At 49.1% G+C, this 20,018-nt stretch overlaps 6 protein-coding genes across 6 annotated transcripts; 5 read left to right on the forward strand and 1 right to left on the reverse strand.

The window, feature by feature from the left end:
* Nucleotides 1–210: 210 nt before the first annotated feature.
* On the forward strand, nucleotides 211–1,216 carry ASPVEDRAFT_45053 (SDR family NAD(P)-dependent oxidoreductase). The gene is made up of 3 exons (XM_040813194.1): nucleotides 211–305; nucleotides 351–827; nucleotides 882–1,216. The coding sequence occupies exons 1-3, from the start codon at nucleotides 257–259 to the stop codon at nucleotides 1,175–1,177; spliced, it is 822 nt and encodes a 273-aa protein (XP_040671285.1). The 5' UTR covers nucleotides 211–256; the 3' UTR covers nucleotides 1,178–1,216.
* An 844-nt stretch (nucleotides 1,217–2,060) lies between these two features.
* Nucleotides 2,061–4,078, forward strand: ASPVEDRAFT_86867 (uncharacterized protein; the record flags this gene model as incomplete). Its single annotated transcript, XM_040817927.1, has 3 exons — nucleotides 2,061–3,528; nucleotides 3,582–3,629; nucleotides 3,678–4,078. The coding sequence occupies 3 exons, from the start codon at nucleotides 2,061–2,063 to the stop codon at nucleotides 4,076–4,078; spliced, it is 1,917 nt and encodes a 638-aa protein (XP_040671286.1).
* A 703-nt stretch (nucleotides 4,079–4,781) lies between these two features.
* Nucleotides 4,782–6,894, forward strand: ASPVEDRAFT_198750 (uncharacterized protein). The gene is made up of 4 exons (XM_040809262.1): nucleotides 4,782–5,299; nucleotides 5,345–5,368; nucleotides 5,415–5,693; nucleotides 5,741–6,894. The coding sequence occupies exons 1-4, from the start codon at nucleotides 4,972–4,974 to the stop codon at nucleotides 6,748–6,750; spliced, it is 1,641 nt and encodes a 546-aa protein (XP_040671287.1). The 5' UTR covers nucleotides 4,782–4,971; the 3' UTR covers nucleotides 6,751–6,894.
* Nucleotides 6,895–7,287: 393 nt separating this feature from the next.
* On the forward strand, nucleotides 7,288–8,199 carry ASPVEDRAFT_198751 (aromatic alcohol reductase; the record flags this gene model as incomplete). The annotated part of the gene is made up of 1 exon (XM_040809263.1): nucleotides 7,288–8,199. The coding sequence occupies one exon, from the start codon at nucleotides 7,288–7,290 to the stop codon at nucleotides 8,197–8,199; it is 912 nt and encodes a 303-aa protein (XP_040671288.1).
* Nucleotides 8,200–8,724: 525 nt separating this feature from the next.
* Nucleotides 8,725–19,062, forward strand: ASPVEDRAFT_174562 (uncharacterized protein). The gene is made up of 2 exons (XM_040808758.1): nucleotides 8,725–8,929; nucleotides 9,064–19,062. The coding sequence occupies exon 2, from the start codon at nucleotides 9,205–9,207 to the stop codon at nucleotides 18,727–18,729; it is 9,525 nt and encodes a 3,174-aa protein (XP_040671289.1). The 5' UTR covers nucleotides 8,725–8,929; nucleotides 9,064–9,204; the 3' UTR covers nucleotides 18,730–19,062.
* ASPVEDRAFT_894382 (MDR family NADP-dependent oxidoreductase) lies at nucleotides 18,803–20,001 on the reverse strand (the record flags this gene model as incomplete). Its single annotated transcript, XM_040818611.1, has 2 exons — nucleotides 18,803–19,304; nucleotides 19,377–20,001. 2 exons carry the CDS (start codon nucleotides 19,999–20,001, stop codon nucleotides 18,877–18,879), a joined length of 1,053 nt encoding a protein of 350 aa, XP_040671290.1. The 3' UTR covers nucleotides 18,803–18,876.
* Between the last annotated feature and the right edge of the window lie 17 nt (nucleotides 20,002–20,018).

Consider the following 20,018-nt stretch of genomic DNA (forward strand, 5'->3'; position numbering starts at 1 on the left):
TTAGGGGGAGAAGTAACAAACGAAGATAAAGACTTGAAAGTCTATATCTACCCCCACCTTTTGATGTTAAAAGTTAGTCTAGCATATGATTTTACCAGAGTATCTAGATAATATACTTGTAGTTACAACATCCCCACTTTTGTGCCTGACAATGCGGGGCTGCGACCATGACCTCATATCAACTTCAACTGTTCTGCCTTTTACTATCATCTCTAATTTATTATTGATTTGTTCATTCGTAAATACACCGGCAGATATGACCACAACCTTCCCAGGTGCCGCCCTCGTCACCGGCGCAGCAGGAGGCAAGCCACCAATCTATTCTGATATTATAGTTCTAACAGATGCAGGAATCGGCGCCGCAACGGCCATCGCATTCGCAAAAGCCGGCTGCACCCGCATCGCAATAACAGACATCCAGCCAGCAGCCCTCGACAAAACCCGGGACGATATCCTCTCCAAGAGTAAAAACAAAGATATAAATGTCCTCGCCATCTCAGGGGATATAACATCCGAACCCTTCATAGAAACCCTCATTACCTCTGCTTTTAATACGCTTGGCCGACTCGACTACGTCGTCAACTGCGCGGGGGTCCTGCAGAATGACTTTGCGCGGTCGACGGATGTCTCGACGCAGCAGTTTGATTTTATTAATGGGGTGAATTATCGCGGGACGTGGCTTGTTTCGCGCGCGGCGTTGAGGAGGATGCTTACCCAGACGCCTCTTAAGGAGGAGGAAGATGGTGGAGAGAGCTGGAGACCGGGGCAGCGCGGATCGATTGTGAATGTTGCCAGTCAGCTGGGTGTTGTTTCGAGGGCTGGAGCTGGTGAGATATCTATCTATTCAAGAATACCCATGGACTATGGTTAATGATGTATAGCTGCGTACTGCGCATCCAAAGCGGCAGTGATAGGCCTCACCCGAGCGGATGCGATTGATTTCTCAAAAGACCTGATCCGGGTGAACTGCGTGTGTCCTGGGGTTATAGATACGAATATGACGACGAGCTCGCCGGAGAGGGTTGAGGCGATGGCGCCGGCTGTCAAGATTGCGCCGATGGGGAGGATGGGAGATCCCAGGGAGGTGGCGGACGCGGTTCTGTTTTTGAGCTCGTCCAGGGCGTCGTTTGTCCAGGGGCACGCTCTGGTTGTTGATGGGGGGTATGTTATTAATTGATGTACAGCATGTAACATCTACAGGGACCTTGGTAGTGGGCTTGATAATATTGAGTAATAACCAATTCAAATAAAAATGTCTCGCCTTACCCAACAATCAAAAGGCCGTAGCCAGTATCTCTAGACTTGCGCTGAATCATACCAAGGACATCTTGTGGAGCTACTTGATACAATGAGTGCAGTCTACGGTCCGGAGTTCTCCGGATAATGCCATGAAAAGGTGGGGATGTGGGCAGAGACAGGGGCAGCAACAAGCACCGCTAAGGAAAGCCTTGGTCATGCCAAGTTGCAAGAGTGAGTCTTTACTGCTCGGCACTGACTCGGAATGTATTTCTTTGCTTTTTCTGTTTTCTACACCGGTGTATTTTGTTCCTGTCCGTGGATGAAGTGCAAAGTTTGTCTCTGATCGCCCGCTGAGGTTCCTGATGCAGCAACTGGGGGAGACGGCTACAGGCCTGGCATGGCAGACACCAGTCCACAGTCCACACAGGAAATGAATTAATCCTCCAAGTCCCAGGACAGCCAAGAACTTGGAGGCTTTCATTGGGCGTGGTCGGCGATGATGACGAGCATCGACATCATCGACGTCCATCTCCTGGAACCCGTGGAGAAGACTTCCTGTTACGCCCCCCGGTCGCCGACTTGCGACCACCACTGGTTGCCCCTTGGAATGGCAGAGTTTTATGTCAAATGACGGACCCTGCTCCCCGGATACTCCGTTTCTTTCTCCGTCGTTCGGCGGTGGGCTCGCTTTAAAAGCCGGGACTCCGCGCCTTTTCCCCAGTTCTCGCTCTCATCTCGGCTTAATATACGGTCGGCCGCTCGTTCGGAATCCATCGGAAATCAGTCCTTCGGCCCTCAATTCGGCCATTTATTCGGTGAAAATGACCAACTCGGGCCGAGTCCTGCAGGAGGTCGAGGAGTCTCCGTCTGGCACTGACGAGAATAATATCGTCGACTTCCAGCCCATCCACGACCAGCGCCGCTCCTTTTCGGTCTCGCTAGACTCGCGACGGCCGCCGTCAAACCACACCCCTGCTGCTGGACGGCGCTCGCTCGATCAGAAGGAGCGCAATGGCTATATTATCCTCGATGAGGACGACTGCTACGAGGAGCTGGGATTCTGCTTCCCGTCCTGGAAGAAATGGATGATCATCACCGTCATCTTCCTCGTCCAGACCTCGATGAACTTCAACACCAGTCTTTATTCTAATGCCATTGGTGGTATTTCAGAAGAATTCGGTGTCAGTCTCCAGGCGGCGCGCTGTGGTGCCATGATCTACCTTATAACCTATGCATTTGGCTGCGAGTTATGGGCGCCGTGGAGTGAGGAACTGGGGCGCAAGCCTATTCTGCAATTGAGTATGTTCCTCACTAATATCTGGCAACTGCCTGTCGCCCTGGCGCCGAATTTCGCAACGATCATGGTTGGTCGCGCGTTTGGAGGTCTCAGTCTGGCTGGTGGCTCCGTCACGCTGGGAATGATTGCAGACCTGTGGGAGCCCGAGCATCAACACTACGCCGTAGCCTGTGTGGTGTTCTCCTCGGTCGGTGGCTCAGTCCTTGGCCCCCTGATTGGAGGCTTCGTCGAAGCCTTTCAACCTTGGCCTTGGGCGATGTGGATTCAGCTGATCTTTGGTGGATTTGTTCAGCTCTGCCACTTGGTGCTGGTGCCCGAAACCCGGTCAACAATCATGATCAACAACTATGCGAAGAAGCAGCGCAAGGAGACTGGGTTGAATGTCTGTGGCCCTGATGAGTTCCTGTCCTTCAAGGAGCGCTTCTCTGTCAAACAGATCATACACCATATGTTCCGTCCGTTCAGGATGCTGGTCACCGAGCCCATCGTGTTGACCCTGTCGCTGCTCAGTGGATTCAGCGATGCTCTCATCTTCATGTTCATCCAGTCCTTCAGTCTGGTGTACGCACAGTGGAACTTCAGTACTGTGGCCATAGGTCTTTCATTCATCCCCATTCTAGTGGGGTACATCATCGCCTGGCTCAGTATGTACCCAGTGCTGCACCGCAACGCTATGAAGCGCCAGAAGAACCCCGACGACGAGCACGCGCAGTATGAATCGCGACTCTGGTGGTTATTGTATACAGCGCCGTGCCTCCCTATCGGTTTGATTGGCTTTGCGTGGACGAGTCTGGGACCCCCGCTCCACTGGATGGGAACCATGGTCTTTGCCGCTATCGTGGGCATTGCGAACTATACCATCTATATGACGACCATCGACTATATGATCTGCGCCTACGGTCCGTATTCTGCATCTGCAACTGGTGGCAATGGCTTCGCCAGAGATTTCCTCGCCGGTGTTCTCACCGTGCCTGCCACTCCATTCTTCAGCAGTACGTTCTTCAACTCATTTCAACCGAATTTTAAACCAAGCTAACAAGTATAGATATCGGTGCCCCAACGCGCAATCTTGAATACGCCTCTACAATCCTCTGTATGTCTCTAACCATCCAATGAATAAAAACAAGTACTAACAGCTCAGTCTGCATCTCCTGCCTCCTCGTCCTCTCCGTCTACATCATCTACTGGAAAGGCCCAACCATGCGCAAAACGTCCCCCTTCGCCCAGCAACTCTCCGACGCCCGCAAGGAAAGCGCCAGCCGCCGCGCCTCGCTCTCATACACCGGATCGCGCCCCGTCTCGCGCAGACCGAGTATGGTGCCCGCCGGGTCCGCGCCTGCATCGCGTCGGGCTTCTCGCGTCAAACCTTCCTCAAAACCGGGGTCGAGAAGACCTTCTGTTGAGAGAGAGAAGGAGAACGTTGGATCGAAGCCCGCGTCGCGCAGACCTTCTGGAGAGAAGGAGAGGCATGCCGGGTCGAAGCCTGGATCGAGGAGGGTCTCTTTTGAGAAGCCTATGTCGCGGCCTACGTCGCGTGGATAGGCTTGAAAAAATAGCACCTGGTATTCCTCCTTCTAGAAATACCGGCGGCAGCTGTACGGCAGCAAGTCTATCGTGATTACTCGGTGTCGACTGAACGCAGACTGTTCGCGATATGTACATTAGAACATATACCAGAATCATCTCTATGCCTTCCACTATTGGATGGCTGGGGTGATATATATATACTGTGTATATTTGGATATATTATGCAATGACCCCAAAAATACGAAGTTAGCTATTTAAAAATTAGAATGAAGAATATTTACAATACTTCCACCTCCACTGAGCTGTTTTTATATCAAAGAACTAAATAAATAAGCGCATGCGGGAAGATGATAGCAACGTCAATAATTGCTCGATACGCAGTCCTGAACTAAATAATAACGTTATTGGCTGCTTTGCCGACATGTCGGCTGTCTGTATTCGGTGTCAAATCTGCGTCCGGGGTTAGCATCTATTATAAGACTCATGATAATAGTAGTGCAATATGAACTTGATTTAGTTTATTATTAAGGTTGAGGATAGTCCATCAATTGGGCTATATCCTGGCCTGCTGAAATTGTTCATATAAACATTCATTGTTGGAGTATTTCCAAATGGTCCGTGTTGGTATAATGCCTGAGAACTAGAAAAACTGCGGAACCAGATCTGGTGCCGACTCACCTCGCTGGCATCTTCTGTTCTTATTGTCTACTCCGTATAAGGATTCTGCTCTCTGGAGTACAACCCCCACTTCCCCTCTACGTCTCGGGTATCCGGCAATCTGCAACTTCTCCAACTCGACAGTTTAGTATCGCTTAAATTGACAGCTATAAATATCGGTAGACTTCCAGAGTTAACCAACTAATCTCGATAACACCCTGTATAACCACCAGACAGCAGAACACCTTCCAATGGAAACAACCCAGAAACCATACCCAAAGGCCATCGGCCACAGAGGCTACCTAGAAGGCGCAACTCTCTCTTCCAAAGCCACCGGAAAGCCTCTCTGCAATTTCTTCGGCGGAGTTCGCTACGGTATCGCGCCCCCAGAGCGATGGCGCAGGTCCCAGAAACTGCCTGCGGGATATCAATACGGGACTAGAGAGGCGCCGTTTAAATGTCCCGGCAGCACTGGGAACTGCCCGCAGCCTACATTCCGGAACGCGACGCCACTGCCCTGGGATGAGGATTGCTTTCAGTGTAATATTTGGGTGCCCCTAGGGACGCCTCCGAAGGATGGTATGTATCTGTCCTCTGGGTGAATTGTGTCTAATGCGGTATCAGGATGGCCTGTATTCTTCTTCATGCGTAAGTGTCTGCTCTTCAAACATTGGTCGTATACTGACGGTTGTAGACGGCGGTTGGCTGCAGTTCGGCTCGCCGAATATGTTCTCCCCTGCGGCTCTTCTTGGGGAGACGGATTTCAACGCTATTGTTGTTATGCCGGCATATCGCTTGAACGTCTTTGGCTTTCTGTACTCTTCTGAGTTGGAAAGTGACGCTGCATCTGTTGGTGAAACTGTTGGAAACCACGGCTTCTGGGACCAGCGGTTGGCACTGGAATGGACAAGGGACAATATCGGCCTTTTCAACGGCAATCCGTCTGAGATTACAATCGGGGGATATTCCGCAGGTATTTCTCCCTATATCTATTTTTCATAATGGTTGTTGACTGTCTAGGCGCACACTCCGTCTGCTATCAACTAGCCTACGACCTCGACCTCCCCCAGCCTTCGTCAATAATTAAGCGCGCCTGCATCTGGTCCAACTCATTTACAATCCAGCCCAAATCCCCCTCTACAGCACAGACCCAATTCAACGAGCTTGCTTCAGCTCTACACATCCCCGCCTCTCTCCCCGCATCCCAGAAACTATCCACCCTCCGCTCAACCCCAGCATCCACCCTCCTCAACACAATAGCAAGTCTAAACTTTCACGAATTCCGCCCAACAACAGACAAAGCCTTCATCAGCACCTCCCTCTTCCAATCCCTCACAAACGGCACCCTCGCACACAAACTCCGCCAGCGCGGAATCCGCCTCTTACTCGGCGAATGCGCAGACGAGCACTTCCTCTACGGCGCATGGCGTCCGCCAAAGCAGAATACACCCGACTCCGTCCGGACTCGCCTTGCCGCTGATTACCCGCAGCCTGGCGCCGTTGATACCCTTATGAAGAGGTATTTCCCGGGTGATAAGTTGCCACGAGGGTATAAGGACTGGTCTGATGCGTTTGGGCGGGTTTATGCGGATATGCAGGTGCATAAGATGCAGCGAGGGCTGATATATGAACTTACCAAGGGCTCCAGCTCTGCTTTTGGTGCTAGCGATAGCATGGACAACATGATCTATCGCTACAGAATCGAGTACCGGCTGAAATGCGCGGAGAAGTTGATACCCGTTGAATGGGGCGTGACGCACGCGACGGACCAGTTTATCTGGTTCTGGGGGAATGGGCAGGTTGTCGGGGAGGATGAGAAGGGGGTTATTCGGCGGGCTTTTATAGAACCGTTTACGAGGTTTGTGCATGGGGTTGGGGTTTTGGGGTGGGGGACTAAGAGTTTTAAGGAGGTGAGGACGTTAAAGGCGGATGGGGCTGTTGAGATTCAGGAGGATGGGATGTGGGATGGGGCTGTTGAGCTTTGGAGGGATTTGGTGCATGGTAGAGAACCAGCTTCGGCGAAACTGTAGATGACGATTCAGGAATGAAGATTGTATACATAGGAGAGACATGAACAGATACTGGGATCTGAAAAAGGGTCTTCACCTAACGAGAGGAAATAGTATTTGGATTGGAAAACAGTGAAATCCAAATATACTAGAAATATAACAGAGGTTGTTTTTAATTACTCCAGGCCAGATTTCATGTAATTCATCCATTCAAAGTGCACAGATAGTATGGGTATTTTGCAGGCTGTTTTGGCTTCATTGTCTATAATCAGCTTCTCCTACCGGACCACAAGCAAGTAAAAGGGAATTCACTTTAGACCCCATACGCCGTCTTTGAAGACCATTCAAAGACTTGTCCTCGATGTCGGTTTCTGACCCCAAGCGTGGAACGAAATTCATCCGAGTTAGGGCTAGGTCGGAGACTTTTGCAACAACAAGCAATCCATCAGCCTCCTTACAAATAAACCAGGAGATATAACCAATAATTACTAAATTTACCATGAGAGTAGCTACATAAATCCAGAGAAACAACTCTTTCTATATAATTACAGTAACCAAATGTCTCTCCCCAACATCGCCCTCGCCGGCGCAACCGGCAACCTCGGCCTCCCCATCCTCACCACCCTCCTTGACTCAAATTACCCCGTAACAGTCCTCTCCCGCATCGGCGGAAGCTCCTCAAAGCTAAAACCACACCCAAACCTCACCATCAAAGAAGCCGACTTCACCTCTGTGACCTCTCTAACAGCCGCACTCGAAGACTCCCACCCGGAAGTCCTCGTCTCCTGCCTCGCCACCCTGGCAATTGGCAGCCAAAACCCGCTCATCGACGCCGCCGCCGCCGCAGGCGTAAAGCGGTTCATCCCCGCCGAATTCGGGATGGACTCGGTGAATCCGCTCTGTGTGGAATTACCGGTCTGTGCGCCCAAGGCTGCGACGCAGAGATATCTCACCGAGCGGACAAAGACCCATCCTGGATTCAGCTGGACGGCTATTGCGAATGGCCTGTTTCTGGACTGGTGTTTGGAGGCAGGGCTTATTGTTGATTTGAAGGCGCATTCTGCGACGCTGTATAATGGGGGTGAGGTGGTGTTTAGTGCTACCCTGTTGAAGGATATTGCGAGGGCGGTTGTGGGTGTTGTTGAGAATCGAGAGGAGACTAGGAATCGTGTTGTTTATGTGCAGTCGGCGCGTGTTACGCAGGGTAGGTTGATTCGGTATGCGAGGGAGAGGGATGGGGTTGAATGGGATGTTAGGGTTAAGGGTACGGAGGAGGTGAGACTGGAGGGTCTGGAGGAGCTGAAGAAGGATAAGCCGGATGCTGCTGCGGCGATGTTGGGTTTCTCTCTCGTTGGGTGTCTTGATCCAGCGTATGGGTGTGACTTTTCTGACCGTCTGGACAATGACCTGCTGGGGGTGAAGGAGCTGAGTGAGGTTGAGTTGCGAGGGCTTGTAGAGAGTTTCCTGTGATTGGCTATTTTGGCTGCACTGGACTCAATGATGTTCCTACTGATAGACTCTCCTATTTCGCACCCAAGTTACTGACTTATATATACTTTATATAGTTACTATATATGCTTTTATCGATATCAGGTTACACTAAAGCTGTAGTAGCGAAACACACAGTATACCAGTGCATTATATCTGACTCATTATTAAAGAAAAAGTAGAAGAACCCAATCCAGCTTTCTAGCAATATCAAGTCAGATAAGGTAGGCTGGATAGCAGTCGAGCATAGAATTACTTGCCACATCTGGCAAAGCCATGAGCTCAGAGAAAGGAGATTCATCACCAGCCAGCTGTAGAAGAAAGAGCCATTGACAGATTATAGTCTCATGTCTATATGATGTTTGTTACAGGCATTATCATGGTTACTCTTTCGAAGCGAGGTGGCTTGGGTGCCTTGACGCCTGAATGTTCTGCCTGGAAGCCACGTGCTGCTGTACCATTAAGGAAGGAGTGAGTCCAGAAGTTCCATCTTCAACAACAACAACCATTTCTATCAATATTCATGAAGAAGCTATTCCAGAAGCCCTTTCTTTACTTTCTCATCAGTGCCCATGCGCTAGGATCATGCGGCGAATGTCAATCCGCGCCAATGAGCATTGCGAGACTGTAAGCTGGAGTCCCACCACGCTCGGTCTGTTCTGAGTAGCTTCAATAATACAGCGAATTGCTGCACTGGTCACATTCCGGCTAGGTAGGTATATTCGATTCTATTTCTATTTCTATTTCTATTTCTTTCTTTCTTTTTCTTTTCTTCTTCTTCTTCTTCTTCTTCTTCTTCTTCTTCTTTTTTTTTTTGAAAGCTGACTGGATGCAAATACGAAGTAGTGCCTGGAATCATGTGATACGGGCGCGTACGTTTGACGAGGCTGTGAATTGCATGACCCTCAGCCTCGAGACGGAACATTTGTCGTTATGATCCCTCGACAAGTGCAGAGGAAGGGCCGGGCTGCCCGCACTACCTAATGAATGATGGCTCGACGTGGGCGTACTCATCGCGAATATACAGTTGGATGGATATGTGCTTTGCCAATCGAGTTGAAAGCAGCGTGTGCGATACTAGATGAGGTCCATGAGACGCTACCTTCCGCCGACCGCGACGACAATGTGTATACGCTGGGGCAGGTGGCCCAACACAACGTGGTCATCACATGCCTTCCGAAAGGTATATATGGAACAACCCAAGCTGCGAACGTCGCGCAAAGGATGGAGCTAAGCTTCCCTAATATTCAATACCGATTGATGGTCGGGGTTGGCGGGGGAGTTCCAAGTCCTGGTGATGTTCGTCTGGGAGATGTGGTGATTGCTGTTCCTGGTGCAAATTCCACAGGGATTGTCGCTTACGACCACGGAAAAACAACTGTTGGTGGCCATCTCGAGCAGACGGTGATACTCAACAAACCCCCGTTGAATATGCTCAAGGCAGTTCCTCATCTCGGATTGGGCCGTAGTCTGTCTATCAGTCAGACTCTGAAAGCAGCGATCGCGTCAGATCCCATAGCACTGACAGAATTCGCATATCCTGGGGAAGAGCATGACAAATTATTCGAGGCGGAATATGACCATCCGGACTTGAGTCAAAGCTGCTCAAGCTGTTGTAATGAGACGAAGATTTTGCGAAGACTTCAAAGGAAAAGTGACGAGCCACATCTCCATGCAGGAACAATCGGATCAGGAAATCAGGTCATTAAAGATGCTAGAACGAGAGATTCCCTGGCAAAAGCGCACGGAATATCATGTTTCGAAATGGAAGCAGCCGGGCTGGTGGACTCATGGCCGTGCCTGGTGATTCGAGGAATCTGCGACTATTCGGACTCCCATAAGCAGAAACAATGGCAGCCCTATGCCGCCATAACCGCTGCAGCATGTGCAAGAAGCTTACTGGTGCTATTGGACAGGAAACCGCATGTATATCCTCAATACCACGAAAGAGATGATGTGTCACCGGAGTATTCAGATGCTCGAAAGGAATGCGTTCAGGCCCTATCATTTAGCAACCCTATTCGACATAGGCAAGACCTACAAGAACGAAAAGGAAGAAGGGCCAAAGGAACCTGCGAGTGGATGCTGAAAACCAACATCTTTCAAGAATGGCGTGGGGGTTCTGGAAAGGACGATTCAAACGTTCTGTGGCTTCACGGCTTGCCGGCAAGTGGTAAGTCCATGATGACATTATTTCTTACTGAAGCTCTGGAGAATGATCCAAACCTGCGAGATGCAGGTTTGGTGATATATTTCTTTTGCGATTCCAGCTCCCAGAATCACACGTCTGGAATCGCTGTTCTGAGTGGTTTGATCTGGCAATTGATCAAGGATCGACCAATAAGCCAGGAAGTAGTTAGGGAACAGTATGAGCAAAATAAGGGGCTATTTACTTCTTTCAACCATCTGTGGAAATTGTTCATTATACTGTTGAATGGGTGGCGTGAGGGGAAAATTTATTGTGTCATTGACGCCCTTGATGAGTGCGACGCAGAGTCACAGAATGCGATATCGCGAAAGTTTGAGAGCTTTTTCGACCCGGCGTATTATGATTCAGCCGTCTCACACGTCTATTTTCTCATTACAAGCAGACCGTATGAGGAGATCAGAACATATCTGGGGGGCTTCGTCAACGTGGATATCGGTGGGTTTGCCGAGGGAAAAGATGATGTTGCTGCGTTCATTGACTACTCTGTGGGTTGCTTGACTGAGAAGAAGAGATTTTCCGCTGAGATGCAGGGGAGAGTTCGTCGCATTATTCAGGAAAAAGCCGAAGATACCTTCCTCTGGGTCTCTTTGGCTATGGAGGAAGTGAAAGATGCTGCTCGGGCGGATATCATAGAAATCCTAGAGCAATTACCTGGTGGCCTGAGGAGTCTATATGGGCAGCTGCTCGAAAGGGCAGCTCAGGCTCGCCCCAAGAGAAAGGAAGAAATTCTTCGTATTATCAATGTCGTGGCAGTTTCTCTGGAGCCTCTTAGTATCTTGCAATTAGCCTACGCCTGCCAGCTTTATGCACAGGAAAGAGAGGAAGAACAGTTACTTGCAATGAGAAGCTCCATCGAGGATTGCAAGCTTCTGGTTGTTGAAACAAACGATAAAGTTGCATTGCTACATAAGTCAGTCAAAGAGTTTCTTGCAGACGACAGGTCTAGCAGTGGCACTGGCCTTTGGGCTGCACATGCCTTTCTGGCGTATAGGTGTATCGATTGTTGCATGGAGTCTGTGGGCATACCACTTGTGGTTTCGAAGCTGGCCGGCCGCAAAGATGAGAAAATTGACGATACTGAAGATACTGACAATGCTAGCCTACTCGCCTATGCAACTCGTTTCTGGCCGGAGCACGCACATTTTGCGGGAGAGCAGTTCGAGATCACCGAGAAACAGGAACCGTTCTTCAAAGAGAACTCACTTCAGTGGCAGAATTGGTGGTTGCGCCTTTCTGCTTCCCAAACCTACAAAATATGGGCAAAGCCTTCCCCGTTTCACATTGCTGCGACATGGGGAATTCTACCACTCGTTAAGTATGTCCTGCAGACCACTTCAGTGGACAGATACAACAGGACCGAATATTTGGACACCGACTTTCTCACACAGAAGGGCGAGACCGCGCTAGAACTGGCTGCTACGTGGGGCCATGAAATGATTGTGTGCCATCTGCTAGAACATGCATCAGGAGCGATGGTCATCTTCAAGGATGTCCTGGAAGCAGCTATCAAGAACACGCAACGAGGGGCGCAGATAATTGACGCGCTCTTTTTACATCCACGAACCTACACATCGAACTGGAGCCATTCGCACCTGGTCGAAGCTGCCAGAAACCCCATATGTGGTCGTGAGATTTTGCAAAGTCTTCTTAAGCAAATCCCTAAGCTTCGGAGCTCTTTGGATGACGACATACTGATAGCAGCGGCAGGCAACAGCGACTTGGAGCCCATGAGACTATTGCTCAACCTTGATGCGGGTGACACAAAATTGAGTGAAGAGGTGCTACTGAGCGCAGTTAGGAACGGTGCAAACGGGTATAACATGACTCTTCTTCTACTCTCGTCTAGAGCCACCAGAGGTTTAATAACAGAGCGCATAATATACGCGGCAGCATGGAATCTTTCCATTTTAAGAGTTCTTCTGGGACAATATAACGGAAGGGTTTCAGCCACGACATTGAACGAGGTAGCACAAGCCGGAGAAGATCGTGCTCATCTACTCCTGCAGAATTGCTCTGGAATCGATATAAGCAGCGACGACATACTAACGTTCAACTCTCTCAATCCAGAAACTGCTATATATATGACACGCGCTATCTTTGTCGAGAATCAAGAATCAAATGTTGTGAATAGCCGTATTCTGTCTGCTTGTTGTAGACACCTGACTGGTGCGCAACTATCGTTGATCCTCGAGCGAAGAGAGAACCGGCAGCACATTACGTCCAAACTATTCGCATCAGCTTTGAAAAATGGGGGTCACTGTATTGCAGTGATGGAGAGCCTACGAGAATACTGGGAAGGACCAATTCCATTTACGCAGAAGGTCATAGAGAGGCTCATGCGGTTCAACGACAGCTATGAAGTTATTAATTATGTCTGGGAGCACACCAACAGAGTGACAGCAAATATATCAATAGGTCGCTGGGGTGGCATTTTCAAGAAGGAGAAAGGTCTGAATCATGTCCAAGCACTGCTGGATCGGGACGGTGGAGTGATGGAAATAGGGAGGCATGATCTTTATGGGGCTGATGGGGCGCGACATGCCAGCAGTTCCTGGAATCAAATCCTGCAGTGGGCCTTGGGTCATCCACGAGACAAGCTGCACATCACGCCGCGCGCGATAGAGCTGATACTCCGGTTCTGGAGCAAGCCGACAGCGCGGGCTCTATTGCAGCAAGACCAGCGCCAGATATCATTCCATGAAGAAGCTTTGAAAATAATTGTGGAACGGTTTGACCCGTCAGACCTGCTTACAGTGCTGAACGGACTGCAAACACCGCTGACTGTAACGGAGGGTATTCTTATTGCGGCGTCGAGAAACGGGCATTGCCACAGAGAGATGCTCTGTATCCTCATAGACAGAATGGGGCAAACTTCCACGGTCACCCCTTCCATCATCAGAGCGCTTGCGCGAGCAGATGAAGAGTCATTCAAGTTGCTGATGTCAAGGAACGACGGCTGCTTCGAAATTACCGATGATTTTGTGATTGAGGTATTTGAGAACGATCGTAATCATTCCAAAATCATGCGTACTCTTCTCTCCCAGAACAAAGGGAAACGGAGTATAACATGTAAAGCTGCAGTTGCAATTGTTGGTCTCTGCGATGCGGCCGTGGTAGAGCTTTTGCTACAGGAGTATACGATCGCTGGCCTGTCGAACAACATGATTGCGGCTGCTTTATCCAACAGCATCAACTCCACTACTATACTTGATATGCTTCTGAGACAGTCGAGAGAATGGACGTTTGATGAGACTTGGTGGAGCTCGATTACGCGTGAGATCTCTGAAGATACCTTTCAGTGGATCCATGCCAAACTCTTTGATAGCAATGTGACATCCAAATCGTTCCTAGAAGGCGCCTTGTCAAATTCACGACTGGAATTCCAATCCATTTGTCATCTCTTCGAGTCAACTTCTCCCCAGGAAACAATATCCCAACGCTTGGTAGCTTGCAGCGCAAGAAACCAAACCCATTCCCGGCAGCTTGTCGAGTTCATGTTGGCCAGGAATGATGTTCAATTGGTCTTCATCAACGAAGATCTTGTGGGAGGGGGTCTGGGAATCCAGAGACTCGGTGATGTCGCTATGAAAGATCTCCTCTCTATTAGCAGCAACCGAATCAAGGTAACACATAATGGGATATATGCTATACTGCGCTGGTATGACCAGAGCACCGTCGACCGCCTGATCAGGCGGACGGGAACTGACTTTCACTTCACGGCTGATCTGATTCAGGCGCTCATATTCAATTCAGCCTGTGGTAAAGATACGTTGCATGGATTACTGATGGATCAAAATATACGGGTCTCGCCTTCTCAACTGGCCATTATTATTGAAAGTGGATGTTTCAAAGTCGATTCTCTAAAACAGACTTTGACTGACCCTTCTATGAGGATGACCGAGCCTCTTTTTGATGCTATTACTGCAGCTGATGATGGATATTCTCTGATGAATGCATATCTCAATACACATTCTATTAGTTCAATTCGGATCACAGTGCCTACCGTAGCCAAGATGATTGGAACACCCCATCGCCACAATTTGCCATTGCTCAAACTGCTCCTTCGCCAACCACGGACACAGGTTCACATCACGCAGCCTGCCATTCGAGCTGGACTTCGGGCGTTTAATACTCACCAGTTGCAGTCTTTTATTGAGACTCTGACACTAATGGTATCACGAGGAGACAGAATCATTGCAGACGAAGAGTGCATGGCAGAACTATTCGCTCACGAATACACGGAGCGCCTGATGGAGACTATCTGTCATCATACGATTGAGGAGGAGCTTATAATCTCAAAAACTACCGTCATGGGCTTGAAGCACTACAGTGCTATAAAAGCACTCATGAACCATGCCAAATTTTACGTTGTCATTACTGAAGCTGCATTGTGCAATATACTTGCCAGACCTGATCACGAGATAGACATGCATTTGCTAATTTCACGGCCAAACTGGAAGATCCCCATCACGGAGACCGTTATTTGCGCAGGGATTATGAAAGACTATTACAGATCATATCATATGTCAGCCCTATTTCAGCATGCGAGGCACGTACAGCTGACGTCAGTGTTTTTCAAGACCCTAACTGAGGCGAGAGTCGCCAGGGGGGAAGGTGAAGACAGTGTTGAGGATATTGAGGAATTCCTAGCCTTTTTCAAGAAGGTTCGCCTCGGTGGTTGTATCAGCGCCGACATGGTGGATGGTATTGTCGAGCACTGCTCTCCTCCAATTGTTCTTGCCCTGTTCGATAGAATTGACGATCCAATTCCGTTTTCCAGATATACATTGCCATTTCTAGCAAGAAGATTCAGCGAAAAAATCATTGCAGTGTTTCTCGATCGACACGGCAATAACTCACTTATTACAGAGGAGGTTCTTGCTGCTGCGGCTTCAAATGGGAAACATGGGCCTGATGTCGTCACTCTCCTTCTACAGCGCAGTGCTGTCGTTCCAACTAAGAGCGTCCTGCTTGCTGTAGCCACAAATCTGGGGCAGGGTCTACGTGTCTTTACCATTCTACTTGACCATTTGTCCAAGTCATCCGTAAAGATAATGGACACAGATCGTCAAAACGATGCGATCGCATTGGAAAGTTTATTAGCAAAGGACGTCCTTTTTGTAGGGCTCCAGACGTGCTTTGCCGACAATATGGCTCACCATTGGAAACGCGCCACTCTGCAAGACCAGGCATTCAGGATAGTGAATATGTTTATTGAACGTGGAGTCCCTGTCGTCTTCAACGAGGATGATCTCCTCAGGCTCTTCGAACTCTACACTCTGGCCCCCCATTTTAATTTCATCCTGCAAACACACAGAGGGAGGCTACCGACCATCACACCCAATTTGATAGCGAGAGTCCGATTGCGAGTCACAAAGTACCTGTCTCGCAGATGGCCCCTCAAGTTCCCGTACTGCAACCCAACCCTTTACGACCCGCTGTTTATACCTGCAATCCAGCTCACGATCAGGGATATTGATCCCTTCACCTTCAACTCCTTGATGAGACAGAGTAAGCGTCCATCAGAGGAGATCAGGGCCGTGGTCGAGTCATGCAGTGGTCAATGGGTTGGCAAGCAAATTATGCTCCAAGTATTGACTTCCCAGGCAATGGAAATCACAGGAGAAATGATATCCAAGGGAGCACTAGATCAATCTGACTCTTTTGAGCTGTTGCGACAGCCCGAAGTCAAAATAGCACGTGGCGCATTGCAAAGAATTCTACAGCATCTTGACCCGGGGGACAGCTTGGACCTCTTGAAACTGAAGTCTATGTCTGGGATTATTGACGAGGAAATGTGGATTTCCATAGTCTCCAAATTCACGAACCTCGACATGAGGCGCCTCAATCTCAGTCTCCGGGACTGGAAAGAGGTTATCGAAAAGGCAGGCCGTCGAGAAATTATTTCAGAAAGCGTCTTGTCGTCGGTAATTCGCACGAACAACTCTGATATACTCGACTTGTGCCTGAGAAATTACCACAAGCCATTGGTCGTGACAGAACAACTCGTGGATGCCTTTGCTGCTGCTCGTCCAGATGTGAACATCCTGCGCAGGTTACTTGAACACGAGTCGCTTGTTCACCCCATTCACCCATCCTCTTTGAAAAGAATACTGGAGGTATTTGGTTCTGGAATCGCCGATGAGCTCTTCAAGATCACCAAAGGTCGGCTATTAGTCGACGAATCCCTCTTGGTGTCTATTATATCCACAAAGAACGTGAAGATTATCCAGTCATTCTTCAATGAATACCGAGATGATCTTACTCTTACTCCAAGGGTTGTCATGACTGCCCTGCAGACAAATACGCCTGATCATGCTGAGGTCATAGCCGACGATCAATCTGATGAATCAGACGAGTCCTCGGAGGGCAGCGCAGGTTGGTCTGAGTCAGAAAAGTCTTATGACAGTGACTCTAGTTCTGGTCTCATGGAATTACTTGGAAGTCGTGCACCCTGGGATACTGAACCGCAGGTGTCAGATGATGAAAGCGACGTGGAGAGCCTGAAAACGAACCAAGACACAAGTACAAAGTACTGCACCTCTGCGTATTTGCTTGAATGTTTGTTACGCCGTTGCTCATATGACCCCACGGGACTGACAGAAGAGATTCTGCTGTCCGTCATTGAGAATGCCGGAGAGTGCGAGGTCCTTTTTACGATAATTGCCAAATACTACAGCCTTGAAAACGTGGAAATTACGGAAACCATTGCCAAGGCTGCTGCATCCAGCAGTATGCGAAGTGTGAAGCTTCTGATGGATCTATTTCCGGGCAAGGTCCCGATTACAGAGGAAGTCCTTATTGCAGCAGCAAGAAGCTCTCAAGAGAGCTATGGGACTCTTCGGCTACTGCTTTCTGGCTCTTCGAGCCGGATATCGGTATTCAAAGGGGTTATGATAGCGTTGTTGCAAAACCCCAATTCTTGCCCTTCTTCCTTTCAACTTGTGCTTGAATATGGGGGTAGCAATCTACTCAGGATCCAGGAGATCAAGACTTCCATTGTTAAGAACGCAGAAAGAAGGGTAATTTTGCAGTTCTTTTTGGAGCAGCCCGGGTTCAGCCTTACTGTGACCGAGAGCATGATCCGATCGGATAATGAGAACGACCCCAAGGACATCTCTATTTTAATCCGGAAACTGTTCGGCCGTCCAGAAAGCAACCGATGGGACGAGGACGATGAGAAGCCCCTAATCAACCGCAGCCTTCTTTTCAAGAGCCGGAAGATCAGATTTAGCTCTGCTTCTATTGCTTACATCATGGCCAAAGGAGGTACAGGGTCCACTATATCGTTGTTGGAGAAGCTCGCCACTGACCGAGATGACCGCCATTTGACAGAGGATGTTTTCCTCCATGCTATATCCAATGAGCATAAAACGGCTTGCCTTACGATAAACCATCTACTGTCACGCACACGCCAATCGCTCTCCGAGAAAGCCTGGATTGCAGCTGCGAAGAATGAAGTTCACGGGTGGACTCTGATGCAAATATTCGCGGATTATGACCCAACCCTAGGATCAATGACACCCACGGTTGTTTTGAATGCTGCACGCAATGACAAGCTGGGTAATCATATTCTCAAATGGCTTTTAGCTTACCACCCAACTAAGGTGTGTTTCTCTGAGGACATCCTGGCAGCTATCTCAGGGAACCCAGTGTGGTGGACGGGCGAGCCTCTTACCAGCGAGACCTACCGGCCCCATATATGGCAAAATGGCCCCATCCTTGAGGTAATACTTCATCAAGCCCAGGATCAGGCAAAGATCACGGAGAATATTCTTATGGCTGCAGTGAAGAACCCTGAGCACAGTGCTCGATATATCAGGGTATTGCTCCAACATCCCACGAGAGAAGCCTCGAATCTTCAAGAGGTTGCAAGAGTTGCAGCGGCCCAGGAATTCGTGGAAATAAAAACACTTCTCAGCCTGTTTGAACACGGTGCCAAAGTCGACGAAGATATAGTGGTAGCAGCGATGAGGAATAGTGAACGAGGCGGTGATATTTTCGAGCTGCTTCGGGTCGAGAATCTTTGGAGTGACTTTATTGCCACTGATAAAGTGGTGTTAGCAGCAGCGGGGAATGAACAAAATGGAAACGACTTGTTCGAGGGCTTTCTGCGTTCCTACCAGGGGGTTATTGTGCTTCAAGATGAGCATATTAAAAAGGTCGCCAACTCTTTCAAGTCGGATGTTATATGCCAGTTGCGGATTCACCAGAGGGTTCCTGTTTACAACCCGCTACCTGTTTTTATTTATTTTCACTACCTCTTCTATGTTTTATATCGTTTGTTTGCATTATATTGTTGATATATATATCGCCCTCTCAGAAGGCCGTTTTCTTTACTAGATCTATGTATCAATAGTAAAGGAAACAATCTATGAAATCCGGGAAGCAGGTAACCACAGCTGATTAGGATACGCGGGACAGTTAATCCAGTATAGTACCCCCCAACCTTACTGCAAATGCGTCACAAGTTTTCCCTGATTTCCGCCTTCAAAGAGCTTCAGCCAAACCTCAGGTATGTCTTCGAAATTGGCCGGGCACACCGTTTCACTCTCAGCGTCGAGATGCAATTTCCCATCCACGATTGCCTGCCTTAGGACCGCCCTGGCTTCGTGGGCCTTCGCATAGTAATCGAGGACGATGAACCCCTGTATACGCAACCTCATTGTGATGACTTGAAACCAATTGTTCAGTCGTAGGGCGTTCGCCCCATTATACCCTGATATTGAGCCACAGGCCGCAATACGGCCATGGAGAGCCATAACGGGGAGAACTGCGTCGAGGATATTCCCAGCCACACAGTCGAAGTAGATGTTTACGCCATCAGGTGCTGCGTCTTGTAGCTCTTTCGCGAATGACAGAGATTTATAGTTGACGCCTATAAGTGCGTTAGTAACCATGTTTTCTTTCAGAGAACATAAAACTGAACGCAGATAGAATGATAGCTTACACTTGTCAGCCCCAATCCTCTCTACCCATCGACACTTTTCCTCGCTCCCTGCAATACCTATCACACGCTTGGCACCGATGATTCCCTTCGCTATCTGAACGACCATGCTCCCCGTTGCGCCTGCAGCACCGGAGACAACAATTGTATCTGCCCTGGCGGCCTCACTCTGGACCACCAACCCGTAATATGCCGTTAACCCCGTGTTCCCCAAGGCTCCAAGATAATGCGTGTCACTCAGGCCACGGGGTAGTGGTTCCAATATAGTAACCTTGTCTTCAGACACAACAGCGTATTCAGACCAACCGATGTTGGCGATTAAAACACGATCGCCTATCTTGACCCCCTGCGTTGTAGAACTAAGAACCTCTCCTATGCCTCGTGAAGCCATCACCTGGTTGGGCTCAATAGGGGCCACGTACAGACGGTCGGCGCTGGAACTGGGATCGATCCACATGCGCTGGGCGGGGTCATTCGAGAGGTAAATAGTCTTAACAAGGACTTCATTCTTTCCAATTGGGGGTATTGAACGGGTTCTGAGAGCGAAGGTTGCTCGTCCACCGGATAAAGTAGGCCGCCCGTTAGGTTTATGGTTTAGAAGCCAACATTTCGTTTCTCGGGGAAGCATCTTGAGTGTATCAGGGA

The sequence above is a fragment of the Aspergillus versicolor genome (genome assembly GCF_001890125.1).
Source record: "Aspergillus versicolor CBS 583.65 unplaced genomic scaffold ASPVEscaffold_9, whole genome shotgun sequence".
Classification (NCBI taxonomy): domain Eukaryota; kingdom Fungi; phylum Ascomycota; class Eurotiomycetes; order Eurotiales; family Aspergillaceae; genus Aspergillus; species Aspergillus versicolor.